This window comes from Gorilla gorilla, chromosome 7 (genome assembly GCF_029281585.2).
Source record: "Gorilla gorilla gorilla isolate KB3781 chromosome 7, NHGRI_mGorGor1-v2.1_pri, whole genome shotgun sequence".
NCBI lineage: Eukaryota > Metazoa > Chordata > Mammalia > Primates > Hominidae > Gorilla > Gorilla gorilla.
The window spans coordinates 78,501,089-78,517,451 of record NC_073231.2 but is presented as its reverse complement, the minus strand read 5'-3'; the positions used below and the strand labels follow the sequence as shown (position 1 = coordinate 78,517,451).

The 16,363-nt window shown below is 39.9% G+C and overlaps 1 protein-coding gene across 2 annotated transcripts in view; it reads left to right on the top strand.

Moving 5' to 3' along the window:
- Nucleotides 1–16,363, top strand: part of HOOK3 (hook microtubule tethering protein 3) — a 131,869-nt gene that overhangs the window by 57,751 nt on the left and 57,755 nt on the right. For both annotated transcript variants that reach the window (XM_031013584.3, XM_055349172.2), the window contains exons 7-11: nt 560–622; nt 2,693–2,776; nt 7,750–7,913; nt 9,919–10,059; nt 11,460–11,661. In XM_031013584.3, coding sequence (XP_030869444.1) covers nt 560–622; nt 2,693–2,776; nt 7,750–7,913; nt 9,919–10,059; nt 11,460–11,661 — 654 coding nt within the window. The remainder of the gene's footprint in view (nt 1–559; nt 623–2,692; nt 2,777–7,749; nt 7,914–9,918; nt 10,060–11,459; nt 11,662–16,363) is intronic.

Genomic DNA, 16,363 nt, shown 5'->3' with positions numbered 1-16,363 from the left:
TAGCCCTTTAATTTTATTTATTTATTTGTTTGTTTAATTTTGTTTTTTGTTTTTTGTTTTTTTTTTTTTGAGAGGAATCTCGCCCTGTCGCCCAGGCTAGAGTGCAATGGCACCATCTCGGCTCACTGCAACCTCCGCCTCCCAGGTTCAAGTGATTCTACTGCCTCAGCCTCCTGAGTAGCTAGGATTACAGGCAGGCGCCACCATGCCCAGCTAATTTTTGTATATTTAGTAGAGATGGGTTTCTCCATGTTGGTCAGGCTGGTCTTGAACTCCTGACCTCATGATCCGCCCACCTCGGTCTCCCAAAGTGCAGGGATTACAGGCGTGAGCCACCGCGCCCAGCCAGCCCTCTAATTTTAAATGAGGGCATTATTCTGGAGTGGGGACAAAAAAAGTTCCGGACTCAGAAGCTTTCATGCAAAGTGTTTTACATGCATGTTTTCATTTTAATTTTTATACTTCTACAGTGGCTGGGTATTCATTTTCTTATGTTAAGTATTTTATGTAGAATGTCTTTTTTGCCTCATAGTTATAATCATTTAAATCTTGATTTCAGCTGATGAGTAAAGAATCTCCTGTCTCTGCTGGAAATGATGCCTATGTTGACCTTGATCGTCAGGTATATAATTTTACATTGTTTTTAATTCATGAAAAGGTTGAAAAGGATAAGCATCAGATGTTAATGAGAAGAATGGGTTAAAATTGCTTTTTATTATATTGGTTTAATTCTTTATATTTTACCTAAAATTTTAAGAACATAAGCTATTTTACTAGTGGAATTTACACATTTATAATTAAGTTTATAATTTGTAATAAAATGCATTTGCAATTAAAATGCTGTTGCATAACCTACTTTGAAATAGGTTAATTTTTTTAGTTTATTGTGACTCCTGTTTTCTAGTCATGAATTTTTATTTTTCTGTTAGTGACATCAGTGTGCCACATTTAACACAATAGATGTTACAGCTTATGATTATATGAATCATAAGAATAAGTTCATGTCATTTTCTTGTAAAATGAAATATACAGTTGTCATTTTCTTGGAAAATGACATGTCAAATTCCTGGAAAATGACATGAATTTATTTTTATGGTTTGTATATAATGCAAAAGATACTTACCTTTTATTTCCTTTTGTGAGTTGAAGATGTCTTCTCGATCCCACCCCTCATTTCTGTGAAGTAGCGAATAATTAAATGCTCTAAGAACTACTGCATTTTTAAAGGAATCCCACAATGTATTTTTGTGATTTTAACAGAAAAGTTACTTTGTACTTTTAAATATCTCTTCCTTTTTTTTTTTTTTGTTTGACACGGAGTCTTGGTCTATCGCCCTGGCTGGAGTGCAGTGGCGCAATCTTGGCTCACTGCAAGCTTCACCTCCCGGGTTCTCACCATTCTCCTGCCTCAGCCTCCCAAGTAGCTGGGACTACAGGCACCTGCCACCATGCCCAGCTAATTTTTTTTCGTATTTTTAGTAGAGACGGGGTTTCACCATGTTAGCCAGGATGGTCTCAATCTCCTGACCTTGTGATCCACCAGCCTCGCCTTCCCAAAGTGCTGGGGTTACAGGCGTGAGCCACCGCGCCCCGCCTAAATATTGCTTCTTAATGAAGTGTTAATTACACTGTCAGGTTCTGTGTTCAAGCTATTTTGTACATCTCATGCAATACATGAATAGAAATCTTTGTATTCTTTGACTTCTTTCACTTCCTCCCCGTGGTTTCTAAATGTTTTGCAGGAAAATCTTCAGACATATTGCAATTTTAACCCAAGCTTTAATTTTTTTTTTATCTACCACACAGAGGTTTGGTCACATGAAATGAAGAGACAATAAAATTTTCTTTTAATCAATTTTTTTTCATACTTTGCTAATTTAGAGTTTATATAGTAATGAGATACAACTCAGGAATGTTTGGTTTATGTTGAGAGTAAACAAATTTTTTAACGGTGCTGTACAAATTAACATAAGGTTTTTTCCTTCAGTAATGTTTTTGTTTTCTTAATCTCAGGAGATGCAAAATTTTCGTCGTATTCTAACTATTTTCACAACAGTTTTTGATAGTTTTTTTTTTTTTTTTTTAAGTTCTGAGATACCTGTGCAGAATGTGCAGGTTTGTTACATAGGTATACATGTGCCATGGTGGTTTGCTGTACCTATCAACCCATCATCTAGGTTTTAAGGCCAACGCTCATTAGGTATTTATCCTAATGCTATCCCTCCCCTTGCCTTGCCATAAGGTTTTAATATGACTCTCCTTCCCCCACCCCCCAGCATAAGGTTTTAATATAACGAAAACACTTGTGTTGAAATGTTCTAGCTGCATATTTTAACAATTAAAATCCCTGTTCCTCTAGCACATACATATTTTATGAAGGTAAAATTTCTCAGTTATTAAAGAATTATCCTTACCAAGAACCAGGTAGTGTAGATCAAAAAAGATGCATAAAAAAACTTGATATGGGGAATGAGCCAAATTCAGAGGATGGAAAAATCAAGACTTAGAGTAAAATAAATTAATTTAAAGTTAAAAGTGCTGTGTTTGTACTCTTCCACAGGATTCTTGATTTCCTCTTGCACCCTTCCCTCTTCAGGAAAGACGGGGAAATGTTTTAATTCTGTGTTGAACATACGAATTATTAATTGTTACCACTTCATATTAAAATGTTTATCTCTTTGTTTCTAACCAGCTGAAGAAAACTACAGAGGAACTAAATGAAGCTTTGTCAGCAAAGGAAGAAATTTCTCAAAGATGCCATGAATTGGATATGCAGGTAAGAGATTTGTTCTGTGCACCACCTCTTTGAAACATACCACTATAAATACCACCAAATGTGCTGTGTACTGTCATACAGTACATCTTAACTATAACGCAACCCTTTTTTAGGGAAAAAATGGCTGGGCGCAGTGGCTCACACCTGTAATCCCAGCACTTCGGGAGGCTGAGGGGGGCGGGTCACTTGAGCTCAAGAATTCGATGCCAGCCTGGCCAACATGGTGAAACCCCATCTCTACTAAAATACAAAAAATTAGCCAGGTGTGATGGCAGGCGCCTGTAATCCCAGCTACTTGGGAGGCTGAGGCAGGAGAATTGCTTGAACCTGGGAGGCAGAGGTTGCAGTGAGCCGAGATTGCGCCACTGCACTCCAGCCTGGGTGACAGAGCAAGACTACATCTGAAAAAAAAAAAAAAAAAAAAAAAAAATTCAAGAGCATAATTAAAGTTGAGAATACCTTTCACAAATAACAGACAAAAATAAGATTATTTGTCTGGAATTTACTTTGACTAAAGAGGGGGACATACATGGGAGACATAGTTGGCCATGTTTTGATACTTGTTAAAACTGGGTTATGCATATGTAGAGTTCATAATACTTTGTAATAGAAGAGGCATTTTGCTTTGAAAGGCATATGAGTTGGTCATTGCATTGGATGCATATTGAAGAAAGTAATCACATCACACTTGTTGGGTTATCTAGGAAATAATATTTACAAAGTTGTAATGTAAGTGCCATTAATTGCATTTCAGATTTTAGAATTTATATACAAATGCTAAGAGTTATACTAATAAGATTTCATTATTTTTATAAGCAGAATATAAGTATCTTTAGTAATATAAAATTAAATTTATATACTGGATTGGCAAACTATGGCTTGCTTTCTGTTTTTACAAATACAATTTTATCATGGCTCCTTTATGTATTGTCTGTGGCTGCTTTCAGGCTTCAATGACAGAGTGGAGTACTTGCCTAAAACATTTACAGTATGGTCCTTTACACCAGAACAGTTTGCCAATCCCAGGTATGGACAGATTGCAAAATGAATGATAGTGTTGCAGAGAGGTTATGAGAAGAGAAGAGGTAGCCCTACAGCATGTTTTGCTGTGGAGAAAACAGCAACACAGTCATAAGCATGTAATGTTTAATGTAAACCTTATTGGTTTTCAACATTTAGAATTGTCCTACAGAGAAACACTATTGTAAAAGTTAAGATGCCAATGATAGAGTTTGAGAAGTAAAACAGGAGTGATGAAGGAAAGGGAGAGCCAGAAATGATGGCTTTCATCTTAACCAAGTAGGGCATCTAGAACCACTTCTACAGGGAGACAATCATTACATGGCTGGCTGCTCCTTGTCATCCAACCTCAGCTCAAAAATCACCTGATTTATTTGTCATAAAATGTCAGGCACTGGGATGCATCAGGCACTGAAGTAGGTCTAAAGTAGGTCTCTTCAGGAAGGCCTTCCATGGTTGAGTAATCCCAAATAATCACCGAGTCTTTTTTGTTGTTCTTATTTTAACCCTCTGTGTACTAGGCAGTTTTTGTATTGTTGTAAAGAAATACCCAAGGCTGCGTAATTTATAAAGAAAAAAGACGTTTAATTGGCTCACGATTCTGCAGGCTTTCCAGCATGGCTCCAGCATCTGCTTCTGGTGAGGGCCTCAGGAAGCTTCCAATCGTGGCAGAAGGCAAAGGGGAAGCAGCTGTGTCACATGGCAAGAGTAGGAGCAAGGGGTGGAAAGGTGCCATACACTTTTAAACAACCAGGTCTTGCAAGAATTCCCTCACTTGTGAGGACACTACCAAGCCATTCATGAGTGATCCAATGCTGTGATCCAAACACCTCCCACCAGGCCCCACCTCCAACATTTGGGACTACATTTCAACATGAGATTTGGAGGGGATAAATATCCAGACCATATCACTCTGCATAGCACTTTATATTCTGGTTTTTACATGTATGTATTAATTTACTTTCTTGTGCAATGATTTGTTTTTACTTATAATTTGTTTTGAATATATAACACATGAGTAAGAACTTCCCTTTTTTCATCACTGTATCCCTTGCACTTAGAAAACTGCAGCCATACCTAGCACATAGTAGGTGAGTGAGTGAATGAGTGGGTGGTTGACTGAGTGAAATGAATCAGTAAGTAGTTTAAAGTTGCAGAGGTGATCAATGAAAGAAGTGAGAACAGTGATTAACTATATTTATGGTAGGAAGGAATGACTCAAGTTGCTATAATCAAACATGTCAGAGGAGAGAGTCACTAGATAATGTCTAAGGTTGATAAGTCAAGAAATAATTGTGTGACATTATTTAGATATGTAAAGTGACAACCAAAAGCAATAAAATTAGGAACCGTAAAAATATTCTCTGGAGAGTGGGAAAACTCCATAGGAAACTAGGTTTTTGTTATAAGCCCCTTTGCTTTGTTATTTTCTTAAATAATCATGTTTATGTTTTGTTTTGTTTTTTGAGATAGGGTCTCACTCTGTCACCCAGGCTAGAGTGCAGTGGTGCAATCTTGGCTCACTGCAACCTCCGCCTCCTGGGCTAAAGCAATCCTCCCACCTCAGCCTCCCGAGTAGCAGGGTCTGCAAGCGCATGCCACCACACCCAGCTAATTCTTTTATGTTTCGTAGAGTTGGGGTTTTGCCATATTGCCCAGGCTGGTCTTAAACTCCTGAGCTCCGGTGATCTGCCCACCTCCATCTCCCAAAGTGCTGGGATTACAGGTGTGAACCACCTCATCTGGCTCATTTTGTTTTTTGAGACAGGGTCATGCTGTGTCATTTAGGCTAAGTGCAGTGGCATGATCACAGCTTGCTGCAGTCAACTTCCTGGGCTTAAGTGATCCTCCCACTTCAGCCTTCCAAATAGCTGGGGCCACGGGCGCCTACCACTAGGCTTGGCTAAAATTTTCTTTCTTTCTTTTTTTTTTTTTGGGTAGAAATGGGGTCTTGTTATGCTACCCAGGCTGGTCTCAAAACTCCTGGCCCCAAGCATTCCTACCAACTTGGCCTCCCAAAGTGCTTGGATTAAAGGCATGACCCACTGCACCTGGCCCGTGTGTTTTTTTTTTTTTTGAAATAGAGTCTTGCTTTGTCGTCCAGGATGGAGTGCAGTGGTGTGATCGTGGCTCACTGTAGCCTTGACCTCTTGGACTCGAGTGATCCTCCTGCCTCAGCCTCCCAAGTAGTGGAGACCATAGGCATTCACCACCACACCCAGCTAATTTTTTATTTTTTGTGGAGACAGGGTCTCACTGTGTTGCCCAGGCTGTTCTCCAACTCCTAGCTCAAGTAATCCTCCTCCCTCAGTCTCCCAAAGTGCTAGGATTACAGGCAGGAGCCACCATGCCAGCCATGTTTATGTTTTGAAAATTAGATTCTTTTTGTCTGTGTGTAAAAAGGAGTTCTGCCAAATATATTGACGTTTTTGATCTGACTTCTTCTTCTTCTTTTTTTTGAGACAAAGTCTCGCTCTTGTCCCCCAGGCTGGAGTACAATGGCACGATCTTAGCTCACTGCAACCTCTGCCTCCCAGGTTCAAGCGATTCTCTTGCCTCAGCCTCCTAAGTAGCTGGGATTACAGGCGTTTGCCACCATGCCCGGCTAATTTTTGTATTTTTAGTAGAGATGGGGTTTCACCATGTTGGCCAGGCTGGTCTCGAACTCCTGACCTCAGGTGATCCACCCACCTCGGCCTCCCAAAGTGCTGGGATTACAGGCGTGAGCTACTGCGCCCGGCCTTTTGTCTGACTTCTTAACGTTATTTTGAGATTCATCTATGTTGTAGCTGTAAATTGTTAATTCTTTCTTATTGCTGAGTAGTAGTACAGGTTGAGTATTCCATATCTGAAATTCGGGATATTTTTGGATTTGGGGATATTCGCATTATATACTTACTGGTTGAGCATCCTAAATCCAAAAATCCAAAAGCTGAAATGGCTCCAATGAACATTTCTTTTGAGTGTCATGTAGGTGCTCAGAAACATTCAGATTTTGAAGCATTTCTGAGTTTGGATTTTTGGATTTGGGATGCAAATCATTTATCCATTTGCTTGTTGGCAAACGTTTGGATTGTTTCCAGTTTTCTTCTATTACAAATGAAGCTGCTATAAACATTGTTCCTAAGTCTTCGTGTGGGCATATGCTTTTATTTCTCTGAGTAAATACCTAGGAGTAGGATGGCTAAATCAGTCATGTGGTAGTTGCATGTTTAATTCTTTAAGAAACTGCTAAACTATTTTCCAAAATGTTTGAAACGTTTTATATTCTCACCACAAGTTTCTTTGCCAACATTTGGTAGAGTCAGTCTTTTTAATTTTATTTATTCTAGTGGGAGTGTAGTTATATAATAATGTGATTTTAATTTGCATTTCCTTGGTAACTAATGATTATTTATTAAGTGTGCTTCTTTGCCATCTCTATATCTTGTCTGGTGAGGTGTTTCTTCAAATATGAAATAAGAATGAATTGTTACTCTTACATCTTGCTCTGCACGTGCAGTATTCCAAAATGATGTAAATGTTTTAAGTAGAGATTGATTGTACTTCTTTAAAAATAGGCTTTAATGGCCGGGCGCAGTGGCTCACGCCTGTAATCCCAGCACTTTGGGAGGCCGAGGCAGGCGGATCATGAGGTCAAGAGATCAAGACCATTCTGGCTAACATGGTGAAACCACATCTCTACTAAAAACAGAAAAAATTAGCCAGGAGTGGTGGTGGGCGCCTGTAGTCCCAGCTACTCGGGAGGCTGAGGCAAAAGAATGGCGTGAACCCAGGAGGCGGAGCTTGCAGTGAGCCAAGATTGCGCCACTGCACTCCAGCCTGGGCGACAGTGAGACTCCACCTCAAAAAATCTATATATAGGCTTTAATTTGTAATGGTAATTCACAAGTGATTGAGCTGATGCCAGTGTAGTTGGAAGAAATAACTGCCGTTGTCCTATATTCCAACAGGTTGCAGCATTGCAGGAAGAGAAAAGTAGTTTGTTGGCAGAGAATCAGGTATTAATGGAAAGACTCAATCAATCTGATTCTATAGAAGACCCTAACAGTCCAGCAGGAAGAAGGCATTTGCAGCTCCAGACTCAATTAGAACAGCTCCAAGAAGAAACATTCAGGTAAAAGACAACTCATTAAAATCTGATTTTTAAAAATTTGTTAGCTGTCATTTAAAGTTAAGAGTATATTGGCCAGGCACATTGGTCCATGCCTGGAATCCCAGCACTTTGGGAGGCTGAGGCGGGCTGATCACTTGAGGTCGGGGATTCAAAATCAGCTTGGCTAACATGAGGAAACCCCATCTCTACTAAAAATACAAAAATTAGCCAGGCATGATGGCGGGTGCCTGTAATCCTAGCTACTCGGGAGGCTGAGAAACGAGAATCGCGTGAACTGGGGGTGTGGAGATTTCAGTGAGCCGAGATCGTGCCATTGCACCCCAGCCTGGGCAACAGAACGCGACTTTGTCTCAGAAAAAAAAAAAAAAAGAAAAAAAAATATAATGTTAGGACTTCTGGGAAACTGCAGTCCATTGAGGCTCCAAATAAACAACTCAGAATCTCCTCACACAACATGAAACTACTTCACATCTAGGAAATGTTCTATCAGAGCGCCACCCTCCTTATTATTTGAAGGCAGAATGCCGCAACTATAGGATACCTGAGTGAGAGGGAGTACCCCACACCTGCCCCTCTGTGGGAAACAAAGGCGACTGAGGAAACTTTCAAATAAGACCGAGGAAGAACATTTGTGAAGGGGCCTGAAGGCGAGTTGACATGATCGCCAGAAAGATTAAATTTCACTGAAAATCTGAAATGACTTTTGTTTGGAAAAGTAATGGTCAGAGCAGACCATAAGCCACAGATTAGGGATTTCAAAATAAGCACATCTTCGGGAAGGGCCAGATGACATGAAAAGTTACAGGGAGGGATTTTTAAAAGACAGATGCATTTATAGACTTATAGAAATCTATATACGTGTGTGTGTGTGTGTGTATGTGTGTGTTTATAGAGATAGGCTTATTTAAAGGGGTGAGCTGATTTAAAAGGACAGGCGAGATTTAAAGGAACAATCTTCCAGACATCTTCTGTGGGAAGAAAAGCCCAAAAGGAAGGAAGAAGGGCCCTTTGACCTTTGGGTGGTGAAAGGAAAAAGAAGAAAAAGGAAAATATGTCCTGCAAGATAAGACGGAAGCATAAAATCGAAAGACAAGAGTATGATGAAAATATTTTGTGATGGTTTACTAAAAAGTGCGTCATCACTTGTTTCTTCCCTAGCCATAGATTTCTAGTGTTAAAACAGAAATTAAAAATCAATTAGATTTTTACTTTACTGAGTAACTGAGTGTGGTAACATAACTATTCTTGTTATTCCTCAGTGAAATGTTTCTGGATTTTTTTTTTTTCTTTTACCTTAACAGGAAAAAGTAATAAACTTTTCTTAGGCTCCTTAGAAACCTTAGAAACAGTCCATTCCCTTTGGTCCACGTCAGCAGTTCAAAGAATGGTCGAGGCTCCTGGAGGTCCTCTGATACCATTTTGGAGAATCTGCAAGACCCTCTCTTTCCCGACTATGTGTCTGCAAGGCTGGATTTTCTTCACATGCTTCAGCCAAAAAACAACATGTCACCAACAGATGAATGTAGAAACAAATATGAGAACCCAGCTGTCTTCTATTAAAACAGATAATAGAATCACAAAAATGTAAAACAGTGCCACTCTTCTCACTTTTTTTGTTTTAGAAAATGGTTATTTTTCATAAAGAGTATGTTGTTTCTATTAACATAATGGGTTTATTACTGTAAGCCACTGTGCCGGACCATATGTGTTAATTTTATAATTAAAAAACCCTTAAATTGTATCTGCAGTATTTCAGAAAAATGTTGCATGATGTCTTGCTTTCTGGTAGGGAAATAGTAACCAGTTGTCACCGTTCCCAAGACTTGGGACAGTGGAGTTCATTTTTATGACAGTTAGTGCTTGAAAATGCAGCTTGTGGCCACTAACATGGGAGACATACTCAAGAAGGCTTTATTCTCATGCTTTATATCTTTCTTTTACTGTTCTAAGGAGAATGAGGAGGCAGTAAATAGTGCTTTCTTGGTCTATTTTATATCGGTTACAGACTAGAAGCAGCCAAAGATGATTATCGAATACGTTGTGAAGAGTTAGAAAAGGAGATCTCTGAACTTCGGCAACAGAATGATGAACTGACCACTTTGGCAGATGAAGCTCAGTCTCTGAAAGATGAGATCGACGTGCTGAGGTAAAAACCTCACCTTCACCGCCCAGCACAGTTTGGCTCTGGTGTTAGAAACTCTAGGGTTTCTGAGGATCTAGCAAGCTTAAGAGCCAGGCTACCTGGGCTGGGATCCCGGGTCTACTGCTTATGCAACCTCTGTATGGCTGTTTTCTCATCTGCAAAATGGAAACAATACACATGCCTACCTCAGGTTTATATAAGGAGTTGAGTGAATTTATATTTGTAAACACTTGCAACAGTGTCTGGCAATTAAGCGATACACAAGTGTTTGTAAAATAGAAATTGTGACCATCACTTCTTACTTGTACAGCTCTGGAGCTGTTCTTCCGCCACGCCCGCAAGGCCTCATTTTCTTGCTGGGCCTTGTTATTACCCCTTCAGTTCTCTCATGAGGTGCCTCACTCACTGTCACCTCATTTTTTCACCCCTCTGCTTGTACAGTCTCCTATCCTCTGTTGATTATCTCAACCATCTACATTTTCCACTTTTGCTCTTTGAATACTGAGAACAGGGGAAATGCATAATTGATAGTTTTGTGCTGCTGCCAATTGGTGGCTTCCTTCTGAGATGGGTTCTTCCCAATGGCCCGCCCTCCCCCTGCTCATTGTCTCACTCACAGCCATTCTGATTCCTCAGGATTCTACTCCCCTGGCTGCCCTCCCCACACACCTCCCATGCCTTAGTCTCAATAGATGACCTTGTCTCCTATAGCAGCGAAGAAAGAGGCCATGAACTGCTGAACTCTCCATGTCTTTTGTCTCCAAAACCTCTGAACTTCCCTGGGTTCCCACCCACCCTTTCTTTAGTGAGTGTAGACCTGTTATTCTTCCTCCTGTTCAGGGCTAATTCCTTCTTCAGTGTTCTGGACCTCTACCTTTCTGGCCTACGCAGGGACTGTGTTACATCAATCCTCATTTCTTTTGCCTTTTGCGTCTCTCTCCTTCGTACACATGCACACGTGCATTTAGGTCTCTTTAGTCTTAAAAAGAGAGGGAGTTATTACTCTCTCCTTCCCACCAGAACCAAACTTAGATTACATAAGGTAAAATTGACATTCTCTCCCCAACCCCACTATCTGCCCACACTACCCCACTGAAGCTGCTATTCTGGTGGTCACTGATAATTGCCAAATTATTCGGACACTGTTAAACTAACTTTTCTTTTGTGCCACATGTGACTCTGCTGGCTGCCCTCTCCTGCTTGGTTTCCTTAAATTATTATTCTCCATTAAACATTTAGTTGTAACTTAGGTCATATTTGTTAACCTGTGCAGAAAATTAACCTGGAATCACTTTTGTCTTATTTCATTAGATGTGTGTTTCCTGGCAATCCTTCTTAACACTGAAACAACTTTACAAGTGTGGATGTGTTTCTGATTTTTTTAATTTCCCATCTAATTCTAGACATTCTTCTGATAAAGTATCTAAACTAGAAGGTCAAGTAGAATCTTATAAAAAGAAGCTAGAAGACCTTGGTGATTTAAGGCGGCAGGTTAAACTCTTAGAAGAGAAGAATACCATGTATATGCAGAATACTGTCAGTCTAGAGGAAGAGTTAAGAAAGGCCAACGCAGCGCGAAGTCAACTTGAAACCTACAAGAGACAGGTAAAAAAGAAACACAGCATCTTGATGATGGTTTCAGGCAAGCTCTCAGTTATGACATGTAGCTTACCAAAATTACTGATTTGTTTTCATGGTATTCTGTTTTTTACCTTTTCTTTATTGTATTTATTCATTTAGGAGACTGAGTCTCACTCTGTCACCCAGCCTGGAGTGCAGTGGCATGATCTCAGCTCACTGCAACCTCCACCTCCCAGGTTCAAGCTATTCTTCTGCCTCAGCCTCCCGAGTAGCTGGAACTACAGACGCATGCTGCCACACCTGGCTAATTTTTTGTATTTTGGTAAAGACAGGGTTTCACTGTGTTGCCCAGGCTGGCCTTGTACTCCTGAGCTCAAGTGATCCACCAGCCTCAGCCTTCCAAAGTGCTAGGATTACAAGCGTGAGCCACTGTGAGCCACCATGCCGGGCCTATTGTATTTATTTATATTTATCTAATATTTAAAGAGCTTTAAACTCTCCATAGCAGGTACTTTTATTTTATTTACTTATTTTTATTTATTTAGTTATTTATTATGTAATACTTAAGAAATATACAAATGTAAAAGCATAGTTCAGTAAATATTCATGCTTGAATAAAACATGCTCTCCCCCTCCTCGTTACAGGCAGCCTCCATGCTGCGGCTTTCATTCCCATTCGTCTCTCTATACTTTTGCTACATATATATATTTATCCCTAAAAATTTGTAGCACTTTGACATGTTCCAGAACTTTATGTAAATGATACAGTGAAAGCACTCTTCGTAATTTTTTTTTCTTTTGCTCAGTGAGACTTGTTTATCATGATAGGTGTAGCTTTATAACATTCATTTCTGCTGCTGTATAGTATCTCAGTTAGTCTCTGTACCAAAATTTATCTATTTTCCTGTTAAGAGACCTACAGGATGTTTCAGCTTTTTTTTCTATGTTAAAAGAAATGCCATATAAATAGTATTGTACAGGTCCTCTACTATATATGTGTGAAGGTTTTACAACTTGATGGACTTTCTGTCTAAGAGTATCTTCAATGTAGTTAGATATTAGCAGATTGTTCCTTAAAGTGATTGTGCTACCAACAAGCAGTTTATATTCCTGTTGCTTCACATCATCACCAACACACAGTATTGGCAAACTAAATTTTGCTGGCCTGGCACAGTGTCTCACGCCTGTAATCTCAACACTTTGGGAGGCTGAGGCAGGAGAGTGGCTTGAGCCCAGGAGTTCCAAACCGACCTGGGAAACATAGCAAGACCCCATCTCTAAAAATAACTTTAAGTTAGCTGGGCATGGTGGCATGAACCTGTGGTCCCAGCTATTTGGGAGGCTGAGGTTGAAGAATCGCTTGAGCCCGGGCCTCAGAGGCTACAGTGAGCTATGATTGCACCACTGCATTCCAGCTTTGCTTTTGTGCCGCATGTGACTCTGCTGGCAACATGAGACATGTAAGACCTTGTCTTGAGAAAAGAAAAATAAGTAAAATTTGCCAATTAGATGGGTATAAAATGGTGTCTCCTTTTAATTATACTTCATGTTACCCTGATTACAAATATATTTGTACTGACCATATTTCTTTTGTAAATTTCCTATTTTCATCTTTTACCCACTTAAAAAATTGAATCATTTCTTTTACTGATTTCTAAAGGTTGTTTATATGTTCTAGATATTCTTTATCACTTGCACATATTTTTACTTAATCTCCTATGGATCTATGACTTGTCCTTTTACTTTTTTGAGGTTGATAATTTCAGCATAATGAACTTAAAGTACTTTTATGATTTGTACTTTTTATATTTTAAGAAATTATTTCCTATATAAGGTTATAGTCTAATCTTCTCTATTTTCTTTACAAAGATTTAAAGTTTGTTTTGCACATTTAGGTATTTAATCCACTTGGAATTAATTTTTGTGTAGGGTGTGAAGTAGGGATCCCTTTGAGACTCTTTTTGTCTGTGTGGATAACCAGTCAGCCTACCACCATTTATTTAATAGTCCTTTCTTCCACAATGACCTGCAATTCTACCTTGTATATCTAAAATATCCATGTTGTATATGGGTTTATTTCTGGACACTTTCTTCTGTTCCCTTGGTATATTTATCTCTTCCTACACCAATATCACACTCATGTTTTACAAATTTTTAGCAATTTTGATAGGTGGTAGTGCAGACTCTCATACTTTGTCCTTTTTCAAAAGTGTCTGTTCTCAGCCCTTTGCTTTCCCTTTAAACTCCAAACTCTTGGGAACTGGAATTACATTGACTGTCGATCAATTTGGGGAGAGTTGTTTCTGTCTGAACATGATACCTTTCTGTGGTCTTCCATGTCTTTGGGTTAAGTTTATTAATGTTCTTCTAAAGATTTTGTGCATATTTCATTGTAGTTACTGTTGGGTACTTTTGTGTTTGGGGTTGCTTTTTAAATGCAGTTAGATAGATTCCATTTTCACTTTATTGCTAATTTATATGAATGAAATTGACTTTTATATGTTGATTCTGCAACCTTGCCAAATTCTCATATTACTTCTGGTAATGTCTGTAGATTCTCTTGTCAGAAGGGATATAGTAAAGAAATAAAAGGAATTTGGGTCTTTTTTTTTTTTTTTCTGAGACAGGGTTTCACTCTGTCATCCAGGCTAGAGTGCAGTGGTGCAGTCATGGCTCACTGCAGCCTCGACCCCCCCAGGCTCAGGTGATCCTTCCATCTCAGCCTCCCAAGTAGCTAGGACCACAAGTGTGTGCCGCCACAGTCAGCTAATTTTGTAATTTTTGTAGAATTGGGGTTTCTCCATGTTGCCCAGGCCAGTCTCAAATACCTGGGCTCAAGACATTCTCCTGCCTCGGCCTCCCAAAGTGCTGGGATTATAGGCGTGAGCCGCTGCACCCAGCCCAATTTCTCCCTTTCTATTCCATATCCTTTTTTTTCTTCTTAATCGGCATACCCGGACTTCAGTACAACTTGGAGTAAAAATAATGGTGGGAAAGCATTCCTTGTTGATTACGTACAGAATGTTTTATTTTGCCAGTATATTACAAAGATTGCTATATGTTGTGTGTATGTTTTTTTTTTTTTTTTTTTTTTCTGGAGACAGAGTCAGAGTCTCGCTCTGTCGCCAGGCTGGAGTGCAGTGGTGCGACCTCGGCTTATTGCAACCTCCACCTCCCAGGTTCAAGCGATTCTCCTGCCTCAGCCTCCCGAGTAGCTGGGATTACAGGCACCTGCCACCATGCCTGGCTAATTTTTGTGTATTTTTAGTAGAGACAGGGTGTCACTATGTTGGCCAGGCTGGTCTCGAACTTCTGACTTCAGGTGATCCGCCTGCCTTGGCCTCCCAGAGTGCTGGGATTACAGGCGTGAGCCACTGTGCCTGGCCACTTTATTTTTTAAATGATAATATTTCATCTACAAGCCTTCTTTGTGTGTTTTTCAAATCTCTCTGGTTATTTTTGATGGTCTCTTACTCCTTTTTGTTTTTTATTTTATTTATTTATTTATTTTGAGGCAGAGTCTGGCTCTGTGGCCCAGGTTGGAGTGCAGTGGTGCAATCTCAGCTCACTGCAACCTCCACCTCCCGGGTTCAAGCAATTCTCCTGCCACAGTCTCCCGAGTAGCTGGGATTACAGGAGTGCACCACCAAGCCCGGCTAAATTTTTGTATTTTAGTGGATACGGGGTTTCACCATGTTGCCCCCAGGGTGATCTGGAACTTCTGAGCTCAGGCAATCTGCCCACCTCAGTCACCCAAAGTGCTAGGCTTACAGGTGTGAGCTGCCGTGCCTGGCCTCTTAACTCCTTTTAAAATTTAGATTTCCTCTTTACTTTTTTAAGTATGTATATTTTGTATCTGATAATTCCAATCTGAAATCCTTGGAGATCTTATTCTGTTATTTTTTGGTTGTTATTGCTGTTAATGTTTTCCATAGAGTCTTGTTCGTTGTGGCATTTTCTTTATGGCCTTTATAATTTTGGATTTTGCTCTTTCATTAGCTCATCTTTACATTGGGGAATCCTGAGGCTCATGGGTTGAGGTTTTGTTTCTGTGGTCAATATGTGTGTTTGTTTATGGCAGATTTTCCACAGCATTACCAACTAATACCCCTCTAATTGCTTGGCTTAGGTTTTCCCAGACAATGCAAGTAGTAAAAATTCAAACACAAGTCCATGTATTATTAACAGGCTGTCATTACAAACTTCCAAGTTACCCCTTTTTTCTTTCTTACTTTTTTTTTAAAGACAGGATCTCACTCTGTTTCCTAGGCTGGAGTGCAATGGTATGATCATAGCTCACTGCAGTCTTGAACTCCTGGGCTCAAGTCATCTTCCCACCTCAGCCTCCTGAGGAACTATGACATGTGCCACCACACCCAGCTAATTTTTGAGTTATAGAGACTGGGTCTCACTATGTTGCCTTGTCTGGTCTCAAATTTTGGGTTCAAGTCATCCTCCCACCTCAGCTTCCCAAAGTACTGGGATTACAGGCGTGAGCCACTGCACTTAGCCCCCAAGTTATGCTTTTTTAATCCCAAAGCACTCAGTTTATTTTTCCAGCTGATGAAATTTTTTTTCCTAATCCACCTATTTGCTGATTTGCTACCTTTTAGAGCCCAGGGTGGTTTAACAACCACTCATCTCCTTTTAAAGCTCTAGGTTCCTGTTATCGGCAGTTGACACCTCATGGTACCCAGAGCATCTGCATGAACTTCTCATTCTGGTT